The following is a 25,559-nucleotide window of genomic DNA, read 5'->3' as shown; positions in this document are numbered from 1 at the left end:
GTATTTTTGTATTGATCTTTAGAATTTTTGGAAAACGTCATTTAAGGCCATTAAGAATATATAGTAGTTATAATATTATTACATCTACAAATGCTTTTAAAATAATTGAGTTAATTCTATAAAGATCTTATCCCAAATCTTATTTTAAAAGAGAAATTGTAAGAAACCACCTGTAATAACACCTTTTTTTTTTTTTTTTTTTTTTTTTTTGCAGAGTAACACCTTATCCCGATTTCAAGGCTTTGACCCCATTTTTCGGCGTTGACCATTACATGAGGGTCATGTGCGCATCCCCTCTCTCCTCAAAACCACCAAAACCTTGGCCTCCTAGCCAACCCCAGCCACCGACACCACTACCTAGCAACCACTAGAACCACCTCTCAACCTCCGACGCTGACACCACAACCTATCAACCTAGTCGCCATCTAAGCCTAATCAAATCACTCTAAACCCACCAAAAAAATCCATTTTCTTTCTTTTCCCCTCCAATTAGACTTTCTCACTCGCCTAATCTTCCCATAAATCCTCGAATTTTTTTCAATTAAAGGGGAAAACTCCATTGTTTTGCCGAATTGCGGCAAAGAACAACCCCATTTAATCTAATTTCAAGGTGGGTAAGTTGTTAAAGTAAATAAAATTGATTTATTGTTGTTAATTTCGTTGGATTTTCTTATATACCTTAGATCTAGGGTTTTTAATTGGGGAAAAAAAGGGGGAAATTCTACTACATACCTACCCACTTCTCTCTCCACTCTATTATTGGTTTTTGGGGGATGCTACGCTTTTTCAGATGGATTTTTGTGGTTTTGGAGGTGGGTAAGGATTTTTGTAGGCGGGTTTAAAGTGATTTAATTTAGGTGGGCAGTGAATCGGTGATGGCGGCTAGCTTGATGGTTGGTGGTGTTGGCGTATGAGAAGTGGTTTCAATGGTGGCTAGGTGGTGGTGTTGGCAATTGGGGTTGGTTAGGCTATGATTTCGGTGGTTTTGTGAAGAGAGGGGTGCGCATGTGACCCCAACATGAGGGTCAACACCGAAAAACATGATCAAACCCCATTTCCTAGTGTTTTTATGTTCTTAATTAAAAATTGTAGTTTGTTTCATAGTTTTTCTTGATGAACCTTGACAAAAACAAAACTTGCAATCTTTGAATTAGATTATGTACTGTGTCAAGATCTTTAGCAATTATACTGTATTTTCTTGATAAAAACCAAACTTGAAGTCTTCAAATAAACTTTCTTATTCTAAAGTATTTTCAAAGAGACCATAGAAACACATTTGTAGTTAATTTGGATCAATATGAAGGTGAACCCACAAGCAATTTGAATCCTAACTAAAAAAAAAAGAAAAAAAAAACAGACAAGTTAACCCTATTTATTTCTCGTGATGATTTTAAAGTCCTCTAGGAGATGTTCCCTTTTTTCTTCCTTATTACATGTAACAACTCATTACAAGAAGAGGTTGTTATTATGATTAAAAGCTTTTTTGGTAGTTGATCGATAATTCTTAGGGATGAGCACCAACACTTATTTTCTTTGTTTTATTGCAATTCTCCAACATTTTATAACTGTGCTTTTGCTTGCTTTATTTGTTCAATCTTGCATGTGTTCCATGCTTAGATATATTCTTATGCCATTGCCATATTATATGTCTTATATTAATTTACTTGTGCAATACTATTTAAATGAATTATAAATTGATCATTAAAGATTCTAAAATTTTTAGCTGATGGGTTTGCTTCTAAGGCCTTTCATAATAGTACAAGTGATTCCTCTGCTCACTTGTCTTCAGCTTTGTTAGACAACTTTGGTAAGGTACCCTTCACAGCTTCGCAAGGTTTTATGAAGTTCATCTCATGGAATTGCCAAGGACTAAAGGACCAAAGTTCTTTGAAGCTTCCTTATGTGTTTTGGTTACTACACTCTTTTGTTCCTAACCTTTTGTTTCTTTGTGAAACTAAAGTTCCAGTCTCAGTTGTGACTAGCTTACTTAGTAGTTCTTGTCCTACTACGGTTTTTGGGGTTGACTTGAATGGTAGTAGTGGGGGTTTAGCGGTTTTTGGGTATGGCACGAAAGATGTTTCTTGCATTTTTTATTGTTCAAACGTTGTACTTTGTAATATAAAAGTATCTAATGAAATAAGTAGATGTGTGATGTTAGTTTATGGTGCTCCTGTTGTGGAAGATAGACCTCAAGTCCGGGGGTTTGATTTTAGATTTACTTGCTTTTGCTCCTAATTGTTTAATTATTAGTGATATTAATCAAATAGAGCATCATTATTATAGTTTGGGTGATTCTGGTGTTATTAAGGGTTGAGATTCCTTTATTTATTTTAGATTAAAATCCAATTTGTTTTCCACTCCATTCAAAGGCCCCTCTACATTTGGACAAATAATCGGGAGGTACACCAACTTATTTTACAACAACTGGACCGCTCCTATATGACCTCTGATTGGTTTCATAAGTATCTTGATAGTCGTTTACTTGATCAACTGATCCTTGTTTCTAATCATGCTACTATTGTGTTTGACGACTCACCCCTCTAGCATACGTCAAATCGTCCTAATCAATTAGATAATTGGTGCCTCAACTATACACAGGTACATGACTTCGTTCGTTACACATGGCAAAGGAATAATATTGGCTCTCCAATGTTTATCCTTTCGAAAAATTTGGACCATGTCAAGGCACTAATGCGGAAGTGGTGTCTAAACAATAAGAAATAATGGGGTGTGGATTAGAATTTTTTTTTTCGAAGGAACTCTCCATATCCCATGGATGGGGAGTTAATTAAATTTGGTCCTGATGCGACACAATATATGTCTAAAATTGTTACTTTGAAGGACAGTATTTTACTATAGCTTCAAGTCTATCTAGAGACAACGTTATAAGAAAAATTGGATACTCAAAGGTGATTACCCCTCAAAGATATTTTTCTTTAAAGTTAAAAATTGATAGAAGAAGAATCAAATCACTTCTTTTCTTGATGAATAATGTGTTATTCAGCATGGTCAGCCGGACGTTCAATGTATTATTGTGAAATCTCTTAAACATACCTTTAAGAGTGATGTTATGCCACCTTATGATCTAGAAATTGACATTATCTTGCGTAAATTAGATCTTCCAACTCAATAATTTGGAAAGACCTTTTTCGTCTGCAGAAATAAGGGATGGCATGTTTTCTTTAGGACTGTAAGTCTCCTAGTCTGGATGGGATCACACTATAGTTTTTCAAAACACACTAGGATGTTGTTGGAGATTTGGTTGTCACGGGCATTTAAAGTTTCTTTCAGACATGGTTCCTTCAGAAAGAGTGGAATCAATCTCTCCTTGTTATGATTCTGAAGATTGGGACTTTAACAGAGATAGGAAATTTATGTCCAATTAGCCTCTGTAATACGATTTACAAATGCGCTTCAAAGTGCTTGGATACAATTTCAGACTGCATCAATATTTTCCTCTTCTTATCTAAGATTTCCAACATGCCTTTGTTCAAGGCAGAGTTATAACGGATAACATTTTGTTGAGTCGTGAGTAAATGGACAAATTAACATTTCTAAATCTGGTTCTAACTTGCTTGTCGCGATCAAAATTTATATAAGTAAAGCTTACGACCGAATTCATTGGAGCTTTCTTTTACATGTCTTGAAGGGCTATGGGTTTCCAGCTCGTTGGTTGCAAATGATCCATCAATGTCACTCCACGGTCACTGATAAGTCTCTTATCAATAATATGTTGTCAGACCCATTCAAACTGTTGTGTGGTCTTCTCTAGGGTGACCCTCTCTCACCGTACCTTTTCCTTTTCTGCATAGATATTTTCTCGTGGATGTTACATCTAGGCCAAGATTTGAAGTTGTTTCAAGGAATCAAGCTTTCAAGAAATAGTCCTATTATCTCCCATCTATTCTTCGTTGATGATGCTATTACCCTCTTCCGTGCTTCATCTACTGCGTGTTCTAACATTGTCCAAATCATACAATGGTTTACTAAAATTTCGATAGAGGAACTCAACCTTTCAAAATCTCTGATTAAGTTTAGCCCGAATATTAGTACTAAAGTTTAGAAGGATTTCGAATTGATTTTTCCGATGAAACAAGTTTAGGTCTTCGATCATCATCTGGGTGCTCCTATCGACTGCTTAGACAAAAAGAAGGATCACTTCCAACTCATCATTGATAAAATTATCAGAAGGATTAACTGCCTAAATACTATCAGGTTGTCCCAATTGTAGAAGTTAATCATTATTAACTCTATTCTTGTAACTATGGCATCTCATGTCCTTTCCTGCTATGATCTCTCGCTTTCAGTGACTGGAAAAATTAATTCTTTACTGATGCGCTTTTTTGGGCGAATTCTGATACTACAAGTATGCATTAGGTTAATAAGGATACCATGCATCTCCCTCGTGGTATGGGCGGGTTAAGAATTCGATGTTTGTCCTCCTTATATAAGACGTTCCTGATGAAACATGTTTAGAGGTTTGTTAACAATCCGTAACTCCTTATTTTGAAAGTTTTCTCTACACGCACTACCTTTCTTTCCAATATCTATGACACTATGCCTTGATTCTCAGGTCGTTACTCTTATGGCCTTCGTAGGTTACTTAGGTAGATACACTTTCACAACAGGGTTGTAATTGGAAAATAGGTAATGGTCGCTCTATTTTAGCCGGCTCAACTAAATGGGTTAATGGTAATATCCCTGAATTTAAGTCGGAATTCTTAATACGCACTCCAGGGAACTATATTACCAGTCATTTTTATTTATTAGCAAACCAAAGGGTGGGACACTAATAAATTTCAGACTGGTTTATGCCCGCAGATGCATTGGCAATCCTTGCTATGGAATTGTCAGATACTACACAGAAAGACTTTCAATACTGGTCTAGTACCCCTTCAGGAAGGTACTCGGTTAATATAGGCTATGAAATGCTTCATCAATAACTTCCTAGAGCCCTAGTTGCTTCAAGTGTAGGCTCCTTTTAGAAAATTCTTTGGTCTTTGCAGCTACAGCCTAAATGGAAGTTGTTTTTATGGAAATTGCTCCTTCTTGCTCTCGTAGTTAATACGGAGCTTCATCATAGAGGGGTTCCGGTTCAAGATGTGTGTTGTGATATTTGTAATACTGAACTGGAGCATTTATATCATCTCTTTAGGATGTGCTGTAATGCAAGAACATATTGGAGGGGTGGATGCCTCGGTATTCACTTAAAGAGACCTTTCTCTCTCAAATTGGATCCAAGATTATATTTGACTTTTTATTAGTCAGGATGGGCCTAGTAGTACTCGCCTGGGCACCTTCGTCGGTACCCTTTAGAGTCTTTGGTTATGTCGGAATTCCATAATCTTCAGCGATTCTAATGTAATACACTCTCATGCTTCTCAGTTTGCGGAGGTCATGGATTTTCATATAATATTCCTTGACCACGACGTTGCTGGTACTCCTCTTCTGTCACTAGGGATCAAGCTGCTACCTCACCTCCGCCTGGTTTTTATGCAGCTCATCTTGGATTAATCAACCAAGGGAATGCTTTACTATCAATGCAAATTGATGGTTCTTGGTTCAAAGATTCCGAGCATGCTGGTTGGGGTGGTTATTGGATAATGTGGACCCGTTGGATGACCGGATCATTGGCGGAAGTAACTTCGGCGTTTTCTCTTCATCCTTACATGCAGAGGCAATGGCGTGCTTGTATGGTTTTCATTGGGCTTCGAATAATGGGTTTTAGTCCCTCACAATCTTTATTGATTCTTATAATCTTGTTACGCTTATTCGGGGGGATGGTCAAGGTAACATTAATTACCTCTGGCTCATCAGAAAGACTAACTGGCTTGGCTCAACCTTTCAATATTGTCGTGTTCATAAGGCAGATGGACAATGTGTTCATCGTGCTCATCAAATTGCTGAAGAAGCGGCGATTAGTTTTATTTGATTTCGTACTAATTTGTAGTTTGATTTTATCCTTTGTAAAAAAAAAAAAAAAAAAAAAAAAAAAAAAATTGTAATAGTAATTAGGCATCTCTTTTATTTTTTTCTAACAACGTAACAATCTTTACTTGCAAAGCCAACCCCATTTGCATGCACTCTTGACATAATCATCAAAGTGATCACAATTTACAAACCCCTTGGTTGCTTAATCAAACCCAACTTAAAAATACATGTCCTAAAATAAGTGGGTGTGAACAATTTTAAAAAATTTCAAAGTGAACAAGAACAAGGCAATTATTTCTATACCAACCTCTTGGTTTCAAAGACAAAACGGATTAATTAAAAATTGGAGTAATATAATAAGATTACCATAGTCCTTATAAAACTATGATGACCTTAAAAAATGCATCTAAGCAACCCTACAATTTCTCACAATGTGGGGATAGGCACAAACCTTGTGATAGGGGGAAACAACCATGCATATATAACACCCCTACAAGTTAATTGGTTCAAATTGGGTCATTGTTTTTGGGAACCAGACTTGGACCTAGTTGACCCGGCCTACGTTAGGGCAAAATTCGTTCTGTTCTAAAGATGGATAACGAGAATTTTTCTCATCCCTACCTCTTAACATTGTCATTCACTTTCTTTACTTCATTGTTAATAAAAAAAATGTGTGAGAGTGTTCCACATTTTAAAGTGCACTGTAGAAATCAAAATTTTGTTTTACTTCTAAAATTTTTATACCAAGTGGAGACAAGGGGATTATTAAATTTGAAAACGGGGGAAGTATATCATAGATGCATTATTAAAATGAATAACATATTTTAGGATGAAAAATCAGTCATTAAAACCAATCCGATCCAATTCTCCATTTAAATCTTAGGCTTGCAGAAATACAAGATAAATTGAAGACGATAACAATAAGAAGAACAACGGCAACAAAAAAAACAATAACGAAACAAATAACAACAACAAAACAAAGATTGCAAGGATTGGCTGCAAGCTAAGAAACACCCAATGAAGTATCATTGGCTAGTATGATTAGCCCCTGACGTACTAGCCTCCATCGTCCTATCACCTTGGGAACGGGGATTGCTATTCTTTCCAAAAAGCTTTAATCGATGTTGGACGGACTTCATTCGATTCTCTAGGACTAAAATCAAGTCACTCAAATCGCAAGGGTCGACTTGTTCGATTGTAGATTTTCCAGTCATTATGTCAGTGACCATATTTTCTATTTGTAAATCTCGGTTCTTCCTTTGAATCCTTTCTACCTTCTCTTCAGTCTTTATGACATTTACTTCTGACAATGATTGTTGATCTAATTGCCTTTGCAATTGATACATATCAGAATTATCTCTGTAATTGGAGATGATTCTTTTCATTTCAGCCTCAGATGAAGGCCACACCACTGGAACTTGGGCATCTTTCGCAAATATGATAGCACAAGCATCTATGTCACACAATACACTAAGTTCCTGAGTCTTTTTTACTAACCCCTTTGTACGTTTTGAAGATGTAGCTTTCCTTGAAGTTGCATTTTCTATGAATGCTAGCTTCACTTTTTTTCTAGCCATTTCTACAATGGAGAAGATCTAGGGTTTTCCTCTTTGAACTAAAAGAAGGGTGTTTAAGTGGGGTTTTTTTTTTTTTTTTTTAATGTATTTAGAAGAAGGGGTGAATATTTTTAGGTATATAGAGGGATATATATAGGGCTAGATCACCCTAAACCCGAAGGATACAATGAGAGTCCACTTTTGTTTACCTTACAGTCCATAATGGATTGTATTGACAGCACATCAACATGTCATAGAATTGAGATAGTATTGACAGCAAATCAACAAGTAATTGAATTGAGATATTATTGACAGCAAATAATTGTATATATGTGAAATAAAAATGATTTTTGTTACCAAAATTGGGTTGATATTTTGGCAAGATGGCTAGGATATTAATTCAATATTCATCCATTGCATTTAGACTATTGTAACTTTTGTACATTAACCTAAGACTCCCTCTGTTTAAATACTTGCTTCATTTCTCTAGGACACGTATGCCGTGGTAATATTTTATCAATACTATCTTTAAATTTCAATAAGTATAAACTCTAACAATTGAAAATTAATAATCTATTCATTGAGACAATTTCAACAAGTACCCACAAGATTATATATTTTCTTATATATAAATCACAAACATTAATCAAAATAGGACAAAAGAATAATGCAAAAGTTAAAAATGGAGCAAGAATTTAAAAACGGAAGGACTATCTTTTATTTTCAACTTAAAATTATGTCCCCTAAGCTATTTGGCCACCATCAAAAAAAAAAAAAAGCATTAACTAAAAGAAAATAATTGGGGGATAGTAATGCGATGAAATTGAGGGACTAATATGTGCCTTAACAAAAATTTCTAAGGCACTTTAAATGTAATAGATACTCTTTCCCTTTATAAAAACTTGCTCATTTTCTACTTTTTGCACTATTTATTTGTCCTACTTTGATTAATGTTTGTGATTTATACATAAGAAAATATATAATCTTGTGGGTACTTGTTGTAATCATCTCAATAAATAGATTATCAATTTTCAATTGTTAGAATTTATACTTATTGATAATTAAAGTTATTATTGATCAAATATTACCATCGGCATACGTGTCGAAGAGAAATGGAGAAAGTATTTAAAAACGGAGGGAGTATTTATTAATAGATGATTTTAACATCGATTTTAATTAATAATCTTACAAAATGTACTTTGAGTATGCATAAAAGAAAGGACAAAACCTTGAACATTGCTTATGTTTTTGGTGTCCATAGAATCACAAAGGTAGGTAATAAGAGTTGATTTCAGGATCTTCTAAAATAATCAAAATGAAACTCTAACCACTTGAGGTATCCTTCACTCTTAAAACCTTTAATGAACGAATTATTTTAAATCTAAGAAGTTTAATGCTCGGACTTTCATTTTACTAACTAACAAAAACAAATACAAGAAGAGCGCAAATAAAATTAATGTTGCATTGATAATACATTAAGAAACATTCATGAATTTGAAAAAATGCTTATCAAACATGAACAAATAAATCATTAAACGTTCGAACAATGAAAATCTGCACCTAAAAAAACTTGACAATTTTATCATATCGACGGCTTAACACGATTACTTGGTAATGGCATAGACGGCATAGATGATTCCGGGGAGATAGCCGAAAAATGTCAATATTAGGCAAATCCAGAACTCTACCTGCAAGCCAATTACACGAGTTTTACCTTAGTTCGTTACATATATTGTGTTTATTAGTAACGAAAATTGATTAGAAAAAACAATGAAGATTATGCAAAATTAGGCAATTTAACTATTTAAGGATTCAGAAGATCAGTTCATGTTAGCTACTAACATAACCTTTATTGACTTGTGCATGAGTAAAATATAGTACGGAGTACTAAGTATTTAATAATACTTTATATGTTATTATATAAAGTATTATTATGTAAACTCGTATCGTGACAACTAAATTCTAAAGATCAATAGATGTGAATAAGTTAGTCATAAGAGGATGATAATTACCTTAAACTTGCAATGGAGGTTGCAAATTTGGATCCTAGTATTCCTAAACACTTATTAATTAAAACTACGCATATTGATATCAAATTTTAGAAATTAGTGTAAATAAAAAAAAAATTTCAAATGCAAAAAATTCTCAAAACTATTATCATCAGATGATTATAATTCTTCCTATCACATGCCAATAAATCTAAAAAAAGAAAATCTTCTAATAAGGTGGGTGCAATATTAGCATGCAAAACTAAATAATTATAATTAAAGCACACAAAAAATACAGTTGCAAAAGACATATTGACAATGAAATTCGAAAAACTAAAATAATCATGCACGTACTTCAATCCGTATAACCTAACATGTATTTCATCCGGAATTTATCATCTCAATGATAGTATTATGTGAACTGGTATCGTGACAACTAAATTAAGAAGATCGTTATAAGATGGATATGTTCATAGGAGATATGATACTTACCCTACAGCCAAACTTGAGAAAAACACCAAGAGGGGGTAGAATTATTGCAAGAAGTATATCGATACAAGTTGCTGTTGAGTCGGACATTTTTATTATTTTCCGAGATTTTTGGTGTGATAAACACAATTACACAAAGTAAGAAGAGAGAAAATAGTAGGGTTGTTAGATATGATGGCAACTTAGATATGGTTTTTAGGGTCTTTTTATAACCTGCACACACTCTCTCCAAAACAAAAATCAATTTTTTTTTAAAAAAATAATTAATTAATTAGGGTGTGGAAGGAGCTTAACAACTCATATATTGTTTTTGGATGCTAACATAACATGATAACAACTCATACATGCATGTAGTTATTTTTTCTTTTTTTTCATCTATTGATGTTGACGAATGGAATCAATGGATATTATATAATTTTACGATGTAGGGCACGTGAGTAAGAAAATATTAACAGTAAAATTACATCTAAATGTGTTGTGGAAACTGTAATTGTCATTTATATAAAAGGAAATGATCACATCTTTAATATACAATTACCAAAACTTAACATTATCGTCACATTTAATGATAATCAAGGTAAAAAATGAGGGAGCCCAGGTTAATATATGATATCAATATTTCAGGTTAATCTCCTCTCACAACTTTATGTATTTTTTTCAGTGCCACTTTATTATTTCACTTTTATTACTTAGAAAATAAAAGAAAATAATAATATATTGTGAGTGGAGATTAACATTCCAAGTCAATGTCAGAGATAAACTTGATTTTCCCGTAAAAAAATTTAACTAATTAAGTATAGGTAGGTCAAGGAGAAAGAATTCAATTGTACAAAGACTCACTAATAACACTCCCTCTACTATACTTATTAAGCCCTAAATTGATTTTCAAGTTCATTCATAAATCATGGTACATACCTATATATATAGTTATGTACACTTCAAATTATGGAACAACTAATTCCAGACGGAAGAAATAAAGACGTCGACATTAAAAACACCCTAGGTTAAGCCGTTAAGGTGAGGAATATATCAAACCTAAAGCTAGTATGAAGTAACACAAGCAAAATAAAGCAATTAGACAGGTAATAACATGTGTATAAGTATTATGGCCTGAATATAAAGCAAAAGCTTACATGTTTTGTCTGTGTAGGAGAATTAGGTTCTCTCATGTGTGTTCTAGTCTTCCAGATCCGACGCAACCGTAATCGGTGTATTATCTCTCTAAGTACAGTTTCTAATTTCTTAATTAACACCACTAATTATTATTTAAGCACGTGAATTAACAACTTATTCAGAATATTATAACCGACCATTTTGTTCAATAAACTTTAGGGTTGTATTGGACTTATTGTATCTTGTATCGTGGTATCATAAATGAAATTAGGTTTAGAATTAAAAATATAATTATTATTTTTTTAGTGACATTTTAGGAGATATTATTGTATATTTGTGTTAATTCATTCAAAGATGTTTTTCATATAGGGAACTTTTTGGCTTTGTGCATCACATACCATAAATTTCTCTAATTTTGAAAGTACACTTAAAATGAATACATAAATCCTATAAACTGTGAAAATTAACTACGTTTTGCATTATATTCTAGCATTTTTTTTTTAAATGATTTTTTGCATCATACATAAACTTCAAAGGGCATGTTCTCATTGACTGAACTGAACTGAAAATTGAATTGAACTGAATATTTTATGAGAGAAGAAAAACTGAACTGGATTGAACTGAACTGAATATTTTATAAGAGAAGAAAAACTGAACTGGATTAAACTGAACTGAAAATAATATAATGAGAACAGGGCCTTCATCCCTGCGTAGGTTACATTCGATGATTTTATCAATTAGTCATTTCCATTTTCATAGAAGCTGCCCAAAAGGGGGAGGGGTTAGATCATTCGTATGATTTTAGTTTTGGGAGCAAGGAACATACGAACAAATAGATAATGTAAACATGATTTGAAATCATCTCTTATGCGTCCACAACTTTTGTCCTTGAATTTTACGTGTAAATTTTGTTTTTTTATGATGAATGTGTATCACGTAGATTTTTTTTACTATTATGTGAGTGAGCTAAACAAATCCGCCTATAATGTGAGTGAGCTAAAAACTTACTATTACAACGACGTCAAAGATTTAAAATATGCATTTAGGTTCCATGCATTTTGACCCTAGATTGATTACAACAACCAAATAATAATATGATTAGGCCTGTTCACGGATCGAATATCCGAAAACTCGGATATCAAAAATTGATATCCAAATCCGATTTGAAAAATTCGGATATCCAAAATTTTCGGATCGGATGCTTCGGATATCCATTATCCAATATTAAGTAAAATTGTTATGATTACTTTCTAAATTTCATTAATTTTACCGTTTTTTTATCGCTAAGTTGTACAAAATATTTTAACAAAAATAGTAGTCCTTTTGCAATTAATATTATCATCAAATATATTAAGAATATTACAAAAAGTTAATAATACAGGGTTAGTTTTATTATGAACAATTTAAAAATTATATTATTTTAGGTTTTATATTTCGGATATCTTTCGGATATCGGATATCGGATATCCGAAATTCTGAAAATTAATATCCAAATCCGCATCCGATATCCGCTTTTTCGGATCGAATATCCGATCCGAAATGAAAACTCGGATCGGATATCCAAAAATTCGGATCGGTTGCGGATCGGATTATCGGATTTTTGGATAGTTTTGTACAGGCCTAATACGAGTACCATGTATGGTGAAATAAGAAATTAAGAGCCTGAATCTCCTGATGACATTTTTATATTAGGAAGAATTGGTGAGAAGATACAAACTTATAAAATTCAATGGCGGTGCTAAGTAAATAAGTAATTCTTCATTGTGAATGAAGACACTCAATTTTTATAAACAATTACGTGATTTTGCGTTTATTTGTTGACTTTTCCTCGTAACAAAACAAAACCATGAAATTATTCTAGGAAGATTTGTACAACTACATAGTACAAGCAGCTAAGCAACTTAATCATGAATTAATATGAAATTAATTTTATAAACTCACACGCTAATCAAATACGACCTAAGAAACCTCACATGGTGATGACCGATCACGATACTTTTTAATTTAGAAATAAGCTACGAGTACATCAATAATAATTTAATTACAATCGGTCGTATCTTTTGCATGATAGAATCTAAGAATAACTTTAACCATATGCTTGTACATTATGGCAAATGGGCAAACCTTGGTTGTACGAAGAAGATCCTTCAAATCCCATCTTATTTTTAAATTATGTACTATATAAAGTATTCCATTTACTTTTATGTTTTTCAACGTATTAAGTTATACTCTTTACTGTAGTATATACCGAATGAGTTCATAATCACCTCAAGGAAAAGGTATTTTCCGAGTTTACATTAAGTTCCTTTGATTATGTCTATGACAAAAATAAAATTAGTTATATTGTATCGGTAAATGTTAAATAGTCCAAGTTAAAGATTGAGAGTTCAACCACCAAGTTCAACTGCTTTGTATATCGCGAAAGAAACGACCATTAATCAAGCAATCTTCCACATGAGCATATTGGATTTGAAACATTAAAAATATGAAACATCTTTTCGATTTACTCGAAAGTTAATCGTTGCAATTCCAGTCAAGTACTATGCAGTAGGAATACATAACCTTATAAGGCATAAGTTTTCTTCTACATATCCACAACTGTGCTTGACAATGTCCTAGCATATGCTTCCAGCAAATCTTGTCACCTAAGAGAGATGCCAGCAATTGTTTTCAGTATCTAGCAGACCAGCAACAGAGGTAACATATGATGAAAACAATGGTTTTTATCAACCAAAAAAATTATTAAGACGTACCTACTCAACGAGCAATTTTATCTTCTCTTGCTTCGAGTGCTTCTACTTCCTCATTTGAGAGGATGTCAACAATTGCTTCATACACATCCCAATCTTTTCTTTTCCTGAAGTTTACAACCAATAAATTTCAAACTGTAATCCTTATTTTACTCTCAGAAATTGAATTAATTTTCAACCGCAACCAGTTTAAGTAATTAAAAATCCTGATACACAGCCGCTAAAGGTGTTACCAACGAGCAAATTACATGCAGCTTAACACAGAATAAGGAAATCACTACTTCCGTCCCATATCAATCTATACAACGAGAATTTGTATTAAGGTGAAGGGGAGTGAAAAGAGGTTAAGGAATTACTTATAAATGAAAATGTATACGAGTCCATCCCAAAAATGAATACACATGATGCCAGAATTGTCAATGGAAATACTGCAGAGAAATAAGTCTCCATTGAGGGGACGTTTGGTTCGGAAAATGGAAACGGAGTGGAACGGAAACAAGTAAGAAGGGGAAAGGAATCATTAAGCTATTACCTTTTCATTTGTTTGGTTTAACCATGGAAAGGGTATTTTTTAAGAGGAAAGTAAGAGTATTTGTTACCCCAAGTTTTTGAGAGGTAACAAATGAGGCCATGAGGGGTAACCATTACCCTTAGGTAATGGTAATTGTCACCATGCCTTCAAACCAAACACACGGTAATGATATCGGTTTAATCGAATCCGTTTCTAATCCAAAAAATACACTAACCAAACGCCCCCTGAGTATGTAACATATACCATGCACCAATAGGCTTCCATCCAGATCACAGTGCATTGAAGCCGACACCATGCATCTCAAGTTCTTTACCCCATAAGAAACCTATTTAAACTTCCCTAGTTGCAAAAAAAATCTATCTCTAGCTTTGACTACCATATCCTGTACATTTTAGCACACTGCATATCTCGAATAGATCAACTACATCAATTTGAGAATACACATGCGCCAGCAGGCAAAGCTGCCACATGTCAGCATTGTTAAGATTCGGCCTAATGAACAGAGCGAATTCTACAATTGCCTCACACCATATGTCAATAGAATGGTGTCAATTATTAACATACCATTTTAAGTCTAGATGTTAAAACTAATCAAGCACCTGACAAGTGACTGAATTAACATGCTACTCTTACGTACATATAGTTTAGGCCTATCATGCCAATATAGGGCAAACTCCGGTTTTAAAAAAGGAAATAAAAGATATGTATAGTAACAAAACAACAGAATTCCAATATCCTCCCAGAAAAAGGAAAGAAAATCTAAATCTAAACTCTTACCGAATGACACTTGATTTGCTGCCAAACAACTTAGCCAAATCTACTGCAGTAACGCCAGCTTTGCTGAAAAGGGACATGTCAATTATAAAATTAAAGTTCACTACATTTGGACATGGACTAGGTATCTTGTTGATATTCATACATTAACATACCTAACAGGCATGTACTCAATTCCACGACGACCCTTCTTGCTTACTCTAATCTCCTTAGCCGATGTTACATTTTGGACTGCAATCTGCAAGCCATGATTGACACACACAGCAGGAAATGATATAATTTTCTTCTTTATTACAAGCATACGTATCACAAATAAATATGCTTAGAGATTTCAAACAATGTCAGCACCTCATAAAGTTGCTCCCTTATGGCAAAAGCAATAGCAGGCTGCAAAAAGAAACAATCAGTGATTCACGTTAAGGCATGGGGTCACTCAGAACATGATAACATACAAGCGAAAACAAGAAAATATACCAATACATGATATCTCACAAATTAGCAAGCTTTCAAACACCATTTAATAATTTTCATTATTTAATTCACTGATATCAGGTAAGAAGAGGGTCATAACTCATAAGCACATTGGATAGAGCCAATGAGTAAGAAGAATCGTCCCTCTCCAAGTGCCAAGTGGAAATTGAAGAGTGTTGGCTAGTCATCAAATGTACAAAAAATTCATAATAGCAAGGTTTTACCTTGATTTGACTTTTCCAATTACCACTGCGTAATAAGGTCACATTACCAGTCTTCACATTTATTAGTAGTCTATTTGTAAAGAACCATCAAAGCCACTCTTCCAGTGTCACTTTCAAAGTAACCAAAAACAATTTCTGCTATGATCTTATTTCCTAGTTTGTATTGTTACTCACTTACCCTCCATCTTGACGTTTTTTAATTTGCTAGCATTGCATGACATCAAAACAGCTAACGTAGAAATTTCAATGAGCAATATAAAGTTCGAGCATGGACGTAGAACAATCAAAGTGACAGCTCCACAATTCATGGGACCAATGCTTAGATGTAGAACATGTGGATAACTTAGTGAACAGTTTGAAATTGGCCATACTTCTTGCCCAGGAATTCTATATTTATGCTTAGCACCCAAGGGGCTTGTGCATGCATATCTGACATCTATCAGGTGAGCTTGATGTTCAAGCAAGATAGCTAACTAAGCTAAGATTTGAGCAAGATAAAGGAATACTTCCTAGGGTTTCCTAATCTTGGCTAAATGGCAGGAGCAGAGACAGGAATTTTCCCTGAGGAAGATTCTCGGGCATTGCATTATCTGATGCATCAGCATGTAAGTTTCTTAGGAAACTGCAGATAGTCACGCCAGAGAAACTTCTTAAAATTTCTTTAAAAAAGAAATGTTAGTTATTTGCTTACTCCAACTTCAGGATCATCAATACCCATGTCAGCACAGAAGATCTTTGCAAAGTCTTCAGGATCACTCTCCATATTGTTCAAGTCCTGAAAATGACAATGTACCTTATTAATATGAGGTTCAAGACAGAATAATAACTAGCCATAAACTCTCATATAGATGATATAATCTTACCCATAAAAACTGGTCTCTAATAAGAGTCTGATTTACTCGAAGATCTAGCTGCAAAAGGGTAACATACAATCACATCAACAACAAGAAGATTGGATATTGCATCCAATTTTACAGAAACTACCACAAGAAAATCAATCATCAAACCTTGATGGGGACAATCTTCTCACCAACAATCATATCTTGGCCTTCATATGACCGAAATTCGGTCAGCTGTGACTGCAATAACCAAATGCCAGCAAGTAATAACAATATAGTTAATGCTTTTAGTTCAAAATTATAAATTTATAATACACATTTCCCACATAATTTGCATTCTTCCAAGAAGCTGCGAGTCATTTTACAAGAGTGTTGAGGTTTTAGTCATACAGACTATACAAGTTTGAATAGGAAACACACATCTCCACAGGTAGTAGAAAAAATGGAACATAATATTTCCATGGGGGCATAAAAAAGAGCAAGGGTTGCTGTAGGTTAGCAACAGCTAGCAAAAAAATTTTTTTGTATCTATGAGCATGAAACTAGGTGATATTTATGTAGGGCAAATGGGCAATCCCTACTCAACAACATCCAGCACTTCCTTGAGTAGAGCGTAAAGATAAGTTTTCAAGGGTTGCTTAGTCGTCACCCAGGAGCAGTGCACCACATTTCCAAGGTCTGGTGACAAATAAGCATGGGATTGGCACTACACCTCTTAGACCCAAGTATGGTGATTATGCAAGGTTTGCTAGATCAACAGACAGTGATGGAGTACCGCATTAATCAAGTGTGGTGACAAATGAGCAATGGCTTTTAGGTCTTAAAAGAGCTCAAAGAAGAACTTTTGACCTAAAATCCAAATAGGATCTTGGCACATTAAAACCCTTACCAGAAAGTTAGTAGAGTTAGTGGAGGCGATGATGAGAAGAAAAATTAACATAGTGTGTATCAGAGCCAAAGTTGGCGTTATTATCTGGATCTACTACTTTCTTTAGCTTTGTTCTAATCAGTGCCTTCTCTGCCTCCACTTTTGAATAAGTTATGTTAAATAAGTTTATTAACCTTCAATACGAACTTAGTCAACAGGAGTTGGAGGACAGATTGACCCCACAAAAAGAAAAAACACATTCGTACCAATATATAAGAACAAACACGATGCACAAGATTGCTCAAACTGCAAAGGTATAAAGCTTAAGTCGAGCCAAGAAATTGTGGGAGAGTGATAGATCGTTGATTAAGAAGTTTGAGTATTTGGAGAAACAGTTTGGATTTATGTCAGGGCGTTCAACCATTTGATGCAGTTCATTTGATATGGATAAAGATGGAATATTACACAGTGAAAAATAGGGATTCGCATATGATTTTCATTGATTTGGAGAAAGACTAAAAAGCTTATGACAAGGCGTCGAGAGAAGTGCTTTGGTGGGCAATAACCAAGAAAGGTACTTCTAAAATCTATATCAACTTAATAAATGTTAGGTACTGTGGTAGAGTAACAAAAGAATTCTCCAACTACTCTACTACGATTTAATTCCATCACGAGCCAGCATCATATCCTTTTCTCTTTGCAACTATTTGGATGAAGTAGCAAAGTTTGTCCATCAATTTTTCTAGTGGTACATGTCTGTTGAAATCTCACAGTTTTAAATTGAGTTGGTGTTAAACATAGTACATGAAACGGCAATTTAACACAGCAAGGGAATCAAGGTAAATAGGTACTAACTTCGGAAAGTAAGAGTTGTCCAACAGCAAGTTTTTGAAGTACTTTGGAGCGATTTTATTGTAGAATGGAGATATTGAACGAGATGTGAACCAAAGGATTTAATCCAAGTGGAGATCTGTAATCGAAATATTGTGACAAGAGCATACCCCTAGTGTAAAAGGGGAAATTCTACAGGAGACTATTAGAACAACGCTATATGGATCTGATTACAGGAAGGACAAAGATGAGAGTAGCGGAGATGGGGTGTTGAGATGGATCTGTGGTAACATCATAAGGGATAGAACTAGATATGATGGTATTAAAAGAAATGTTGGAATTGCGGGCATTGAAAGCAAAATAAGTAAGAATTGATTACATTGGTTTAGGGATGTGAAACAAAGAAATGAATATAAAAAAAAGTTCTGGTAAGGTTGCAGAATGTTGGGATCATGAGAGTCTTAGAAGAGTTCTAGAAGGACTAAGATGAATTGGTTATAAGGAACTAATACTGATATGAAGAAATTGAATTAGAGGAGTGTATAGCAATTGAGGGAATAGAAGGAGAGGATCATGGTTGAGGATCACTTGTTCACGTAGACAACCCCATCATTGGGATTAAAATTTTGATGTTGTTCTTAATATTTACCAAATCTCATGTGATTTTCCTTCACTGCAGCACACATAAATGCAACATATATGAACTTTAAGCAAAAGTATAGCGGGCAAGTACAATAGGATGTCTACACTAATAAAAAAAAAGGGCTTGATCCCCCTAGTTTAGTCACTTACCATCAGATAAACTAGCATCAATTAGAACTTTAGAAGTAAGCAGGACTACATTTACCAAGGTTTTAAACAAAAGATATAGCCCCTCCATCCAGATTTATGTTCACATAGCTCCATACCCTCTAATTCCATTTTTGCTAACAGGTATATCTTAAATTCCAGCTGGTACAGTGGTGCTTACCTTCATCAACTCAGCATCCTAGACATTACAAAAGTGAGCAAGGAAAAAGGTTTAATCCTAATTGGAATCCAGGTGCATAGATTGTCTGGCACCAAACCATGTTGATCTACGCCAGCCATAGAATAAAGTACATCAATTTTTTCAGTCTTAATAGGCACATCTTAGAGAATAGACAGATACAGAGATATATACAATATTTTTGCTTGACACTTTTTCTGCTTATAACATCCCAAAATGTATAGTCAAACGCAATAAGTTGACTTTTTAGTACTAAACTCTTCACCTCCGGCAGTTTGATTCTGATAGTTTTTAAGCAACTTTCACTCTCATGGCCTAAAAGTTGCATCCTTAGTAACCCTGCTTCTATTTGTCTGGATATTATATTATTATCCCAGCAGAGTTGCTTTACTGCTACGTTGAACCACCACTAGCAAATTTTACCTATCCCTTACTTAGCAATGCCATCCACTCACTAAGTTCACAGCCTTGGCAAGAAAACTAACAACTTCCATTGCTTCTTAAATAGTGAAATATTTAAGTCCTCCCTATGTTTATCACAAAAGTGGTTATAACTTATGGTATCCTTAATCATGCCCTAATATGCTTCGTACTATGACACAAGACACTTCATAATTGTTTCATAGAGAAAAAAAAAAAAAGTAGAGGAATGATTACGAAAAAGGCCCCAAGGAATACATTAAGAGGTGAGGAATAGACAAAAGGGATTTGTAATATAGCACAATGCGTCATCTTATTAGTTCATGTTTAAGTTCTCTTTTGATAACGAAAAGAAAGAGAAAGAGAATTTTAAAAGGGTGCATGCATTTAGTAAACCTCCACTCACTTGAATTGACTGAGCAATCTGAGTTATAAATCCAGTTGGGAGCTTCAAGTCCTTTACGGTCTTTTTTGCAAACACTGCCACTTCTGAATCAGGATCTGCAAGTCAAATCAGCAAATGGAGGTGAACAGTTTTTTGGAAAACACTTCCAGCATTAAAAACAGAGAAGTCTAGCAATAAAAATAACAATAACAAGAATATTGTCAAAATAATCTTAAAGCTACAGATGTAATACCCCGTATTTTGAGATTTCATTAATTATTTCAATATTTTAGGTAATTATTTATACTAATTAATTATTTTACCTAAGGGTATTTTTAAATTTACTTTTGAAAAGATACTTTGGCGCAAATGTAATAATTTTAAAGTATCAATTTTCGGATTTTCATTTATAATTTTCAGGTTTTGATTAAATATTGCTCCATATCATTATTTTAGTATTATAATTTATTAAACAAAATTATTTAGTCTGGCTGGTTAGGCCTTGTTTAATAGTTTTAATCTAACTTTCTTTAATACTCATCCTTCAAACTTATAATTACATCATTGACTGCCAAACCTTAGAAACCCTAAAATCCTAAAACCAAGCTTACAAACTTAGTCATGAAATCCTAATTAATTAGGAATCTAAGAATCTATAAAACCTCAAACAAATTTCTTTTTAAAATCCTAATATCATCCCAAGCCTACCATCTAAACTATAAATATCCCCTCCAAACATCTCATAATCTTCACACAAAATTCAGTTGTAGAAGGTCTGATTAGCTATGGTTTGATATAGGTTAACCTTTCTAAAGCCTGATTAATACTTTAATTAATTAAAATGAATTTATATATCTAGAGTTTGTATGTAATTAGTGACGTTAGCATTTTCGCTTACTCACATTCCATTTTGTTTTGGCTTTTCCCTACTCATCGTTATGATGAGTAAGTAGGGAATGATGACTCGACATGATCTAATTGCTTTATCAGAGACAAAAGGCGAAATTTCCCTAGCCTAGATTTTATGTTTACAAATTCTAGGATGAGTACTCTTTTGGATATGTTTTGAAATATTATCATTATTACTAATAAATAAAAGTTAAGTTATTTTTTTCTTCCACTAAGAGTCTTGAATTTCGGAAAGCCTTACGTAATCACGTGGCGGTAATACCTGAAATTTCTCTCTTAAGCATATTTATAATTATTATTCTAACTTTTAAAGAGAGGAATTTAGGGGGTTATAAGCTTACAACAGATGTTCACATCCTAGATCTAAATCCAACAATGAAACAATCTAGCACAATCAAGAATCTGATTCCATAAAAGGATCAAAGAACAAACTTTCATTGGTTCCTTCTGCTATCCCACCATGTTTAACAGAAATTATACCAAGTTCTATACGGAGGCGGACAGATTGTCTACACAGATTAACAGATGAAGATTGCAACTCTGCCAATGTAATCAAATCAAAGAAAATACTTGACAGTCTCCTGTAATTCAAAGCTGAGGCTACAAAATGTATAACAAAAAGAAAAATTAAAGGAAAAAATGAAAATCTAGTAAACCTTAGCCTTTGATTAAGTCGATTATCATGCTCTAAACCTGCCTATTTCATCTCTTATAGCCAAATGGAGAAACATCAACAGCACATATCAGGGACACAAAAGGTTTCTGTTTGGCAGCAATAAGAAGGGACGGAAATAAGATATAAGACATTTAACAAACAGCTTGAACACTAGAGGGTAACCACTCCACTCAACCATCCATGAAAACCAATGGTAAGTTCCACTAGCGTAACAACTCAACAAGTAATAGCAAAGATGCACTTTTCAAATTCACATAAACACGTGCTTTAACATCCTCATCATCAATTAATAGTCAAAACAGACAATCACTTTATCACTCACAAAATTTGACATTATTATCTTAACTCTTCGCAGAGATCAAGGGTAATATTAGTGTGTGTTTGTCTTCTCCTGCACATAGTAACAACTTAAACTCTTGGACCCCAAAATTTTAGCACAGAAAAAGAAGAGTTGAATTCCCAACAAACTTTTAGGAGTGTAACTGGGAAAAACTAAGAGACTGTATTCTTTCTATGGAAATACTCTTAACTTGGGGCCTCTATATCCCAGAGGCTTGGTGCTTGGTGCTTGATGCTTGATGCTATATCTCCTAAATTATCGTCATTAAACAGAAATATTTGTAGGGAAATGTTATAACCAGTAGAAGACTCCTTTTTATATACAAACTATTTCCAGACTTTGAACTCAACTCATGTCCTTTTTTGCTGAGTTTTGAAGATCACACAATACTGGATTTGATTCAAGTAACCCGGTATAAGGACCAACACTAGGAGACAAAATTAATTAAAGAAGCACTAGGTAGTGTGGCAACATAGGCTTGAATACTGATCTCTTGAGCAGTAAAGGACAAACAATATTAATATTAGGTTATTTTTGTAGTTTTGCTAAGGGTAGTAATATAGCAGTAGTAGGAAGGAAATTTGTATTGAGAAAATTCACTATTAAAAGTTACGTAAATATAAAACATAAGCATTCACCTTCCAGCCTGCGTTCCCACAGATAAGTTAACTAAAGAAGAGAAGGAAAGGATCTAGCTACCTATAAATCTCCATATAAGAACTCTATGGCTGTCATCTCATGGTCAGAAAATGGAAGAAAAGCAGCAGTAGAAATAAGATGACAAGAGGGTCTAAGGATCTCCTAGATCTATTCAGCCATTAGTGGCTCATGATCACATACAATAAACCATACTAGAGAAACAGATTTCAACAAAAGACATAGTGAATGTGCCCTTTTCTCCCTCGAGAATAATGCTTTCTTCATAATTATGTACTAGAACAATCGCATAACCTAATATCTTTAGTAGAAACCTGGCAAAGTAGGAATTCAAATGCACGAAATTATCACCACTATGCTACCATAACAACTATGTAAAAGATCATTTATTAGACTAACTGATCTGCTTCAAAATAAACATACATAGTTTAGTACTTTAGTGATATAAGTAGCAGTTGATTTAAATCATAGTGATAAAAGCTAAAACTTTTCAGACATTCAGGGTTTAATCAGTTTTTGACTACTCCTAATAATGAGTGTAATCTTGAATCACTCTCTAGTAGCCATGTTTGTTATAATACTACTGCAAATGCTTCAAATATACTAAGATCTCCAAGAATCCAATCTTCATATATGAGCCAGGTATAAACATTGGCTGAGTTTACACTTCAGTCCTCAATTTTTCTTGGAATAGCAAAAGTCACTAAATATGATCCTCATATCACTAACAACATAATACATTCTTTACCTAAAAGTTATGTGTATAACATCACCAAAGGAACATTCTTTACCTAAAAGTTATGTGGAGCATAACCATTAGTCACCAGAATATTAATAGTACATCCATTTAAAACCCTTCAAAGAAACAAACCAAGCCTCCTTAGATATGGTCATATGGACTTTAAACATAATGTAATTCCAATAAGCCGCCTCACTCAAATCCACATAATTTCTGGTCTAAATAGCACTATTGGAAACTCGCAGTCAATTATCTCCTATAAGATCATTGCTGCAAATCATTGTTTCTTCAACAAAGGAAAGGATATCCCAACACTTAAGTGTTATAACCCATGCTTTTTCAAAATTACCATCAAAATAAACCTCCTCATCAAAGATCACTACCTAGCGTACCACTTAATACCTATTCTCTCCTTTTCCATTTAACCATCAAAAGACTTTATTTTTCTCACATGTCAATAAGAGCATGGGTATCCTTACTATCTCCTACAGCTTACTCTCTATATCACGAGATTTAAAGTCTTGTCATCCTCACCAAAAAAAGAGCTCATACTAGTAGCATTAGTACCTTTCTAATTGTTTTCCTTGTCTTCTACATGTGGCTTGCTGTACAAAAACCCTTGATCACACCATTAACCCAACTCTTAATCATACCATTTACACCCACCTGTCTCAAGTTTACTTATCCAGTTCGCCCAAACCGCGAAATTATAACCCTTTTCCCGTCGTCTACTTGCCTAAAAGCCACCAATAGCCTTCATGTTTTCCAATTGCCAACAACAACCACCACCACCACCACCACCCCAAAAAAAAAAAAAAAAAAAAAAAAAAATTGTAAAATTGACAATCAAATTGAAAAATATGGGAATTTCTTACAACATCAAATCAATGCCAAAAATAAGTAATTGGTACAGAATTATACAAAGGGGCAACAATAATTTGATTAAAACAATAAAATCAAAGAAGGAAAACCTGAAGGGTTCCAGGTAAAGGCATCTTTATATCGCTGACCATCAATTTCAATGTCCAATCGAATTGGAACTAGATTTTCTGCAGTTGGCCTGTAATCATTAAACAAAAGGGTCACAAATACATCAAATTTTAGTTCCAGAATCACAATCAAATTATCAAAGAAAATTATAATTTTTTTTCAAACAAGAAAATAAAAAAAGTATAATTATAAGGGTAAAATTGAAAGGGAATAATTGAGGGTTTACATTCTGAATTTAACTGGGTGGCGGTATGCTGGTGCTAGTTGGGACTTCATGCTTCTTCTAGCAACTTTGTTTGCTGATGATTTTGGCGCTTTTTTTTTTTTTTTTTTTTTTTTTTTTTTTTTTGATGTTTTTCTTTTGGATCCAAAAAAAAAAGTATTTCGAGGAAGTGGTTTAAGGGGTTAAGAGAAAAGGGTCCTAACTACTAAGAACAAATAATTTTTTAATTTTTTTGGAGAAACGATTCTTTATGAAAAATATATTTCAAGGGAAAACGCAAATCTAATTAATATATATATATAGGGTCGGGATCCAGTGAGAACCACTAGGGATGTCAGTGGGGCGGGTCAAGTAGGAGACCCGCCCCATCCCCGCCCCAATGGGGCGGGGATGGGTCTTGGTTTGGCGGGTGGTGGGGCGGGGATGGGGATGAAAACGATACCCGCCATGGGTGATGGGGCGGGGGTGGATTTTAAGTTGTACCCACCCCATCCCCGCCCGCCCCACCCGCCCCACTTCGTACCCGCCCCATCCCCACCTCATACCCACATCTATATACTTTTATATTATTTTATAAAATAATTACGTGAAATAAATATTAATTATAATATTTTGTACTACACTTATATTATAAACAAAAATGTGTGTAATATTAAGAATTTTTTTTTTAATATTATAATCCGTATTAATTATGTAGGATTGTGTATTTAAGACACGGAAATTTGGTGGGTCTTAGGTGGGGATTAGGCGGGTATTTGGTGGGGATTAGGCGGGGATGGATATCCAAGTGGGGGGTGGGGCGGGGATGGTTTTGGAGTTGTACCCGCCGAGGTGGGGATGGGGATGAATATTAGACCCGCCGCGGG

At 34.2% G+C, this 25,559-nt stretch overlaps 2 protein-coding genes across 4 annotated transcripts; both read right to left on the bottom strand.

Annotated features, from left to right (window-relative positions):
• Window positions 1–6,956: 6,956 nt before the first annotated feature.
• Window positions 6,957–7,508, bottom strand: LOC145632615 (agamous-like MADS-box protein AGL80). Its single transcript, XM_081684968.1, has one exon. It carries the CDS (start codon window positions 7,506–7,508, stop codon window positions 6,957–6,959), a length of 552 nt encoding a protein of 183 aa, XP_081541094.1.
• A 6,032-nt stretch (window positions 7,509–13,540) lies between these two features.
• On the bottom strand, window positions 13,541–24,852 carry LOC145630475 (chromatin structure-remodeling complex protein BSH-like). Of its 3 annotated transcripts, none has more exons than XM_081682734.1 (12): window positions 24,697–24,852; window positions 24,452–24,540; window positions 20,181–20,275; window positions 19,337–19,354; window positions 16,836–16,907; window positions 16,692–16,739; window positions 16,520–16,603; window positions 15,482–15,520; window positions 15,289–15,371; window positions 15,137–15,199; window positions 13,831–13,934; window positions 13,541–13,722 (listed from the first exon to the last, which is right to left on the bottom strand). In XM_081682734.1, the coding sequence occupies exons 1-11, from the start codon at window positions 24,744–24,746 to the stop codon at window positions 13,835–13,837; spliced, it is 741 nt and encodes a 246-aa protein (XP_081538860.1). In that variant the 5' UTR covers window positions 24,747–24,852; the 3' UTR covers window positions 13,541–13,722; window positions 13,831–13,834. The 3 variants fall into 3 exon arrangements, with proteins under 3 accessions (XP_081538860.1, XP_081538861.1, XP_081538862.1); XM_081682735.1 differs by having other exon boundaries at window positions 13,835–13,934; XM_081682736.1 differs by lacking the exon at window positions 19,337–19,354 and having other exon boundaries at window positions 13,541–13,934.
• Window positions 24,853–25,559: the final 707 nt, after the last annotated feature.

This window comes from Chenopodium album, chromosome 5 (genome assembly GCF_948465745.1).
Source record: "Chenopodium album chromosome 5, dcCheAlbu1.1, whole genome shotgun sequence".
Lineage (NCBI taxonomy): Eukaryota > Viridiplantae > Streptophyta > Magnoliopsida > Caryophyllales > Amaranthaceae > Chenopodium > Chenopodium album.
Note: the sequence above shows the minus strand (reverse complement) of the source record. Positions and strands in the feature narration are given on the sequence as shown.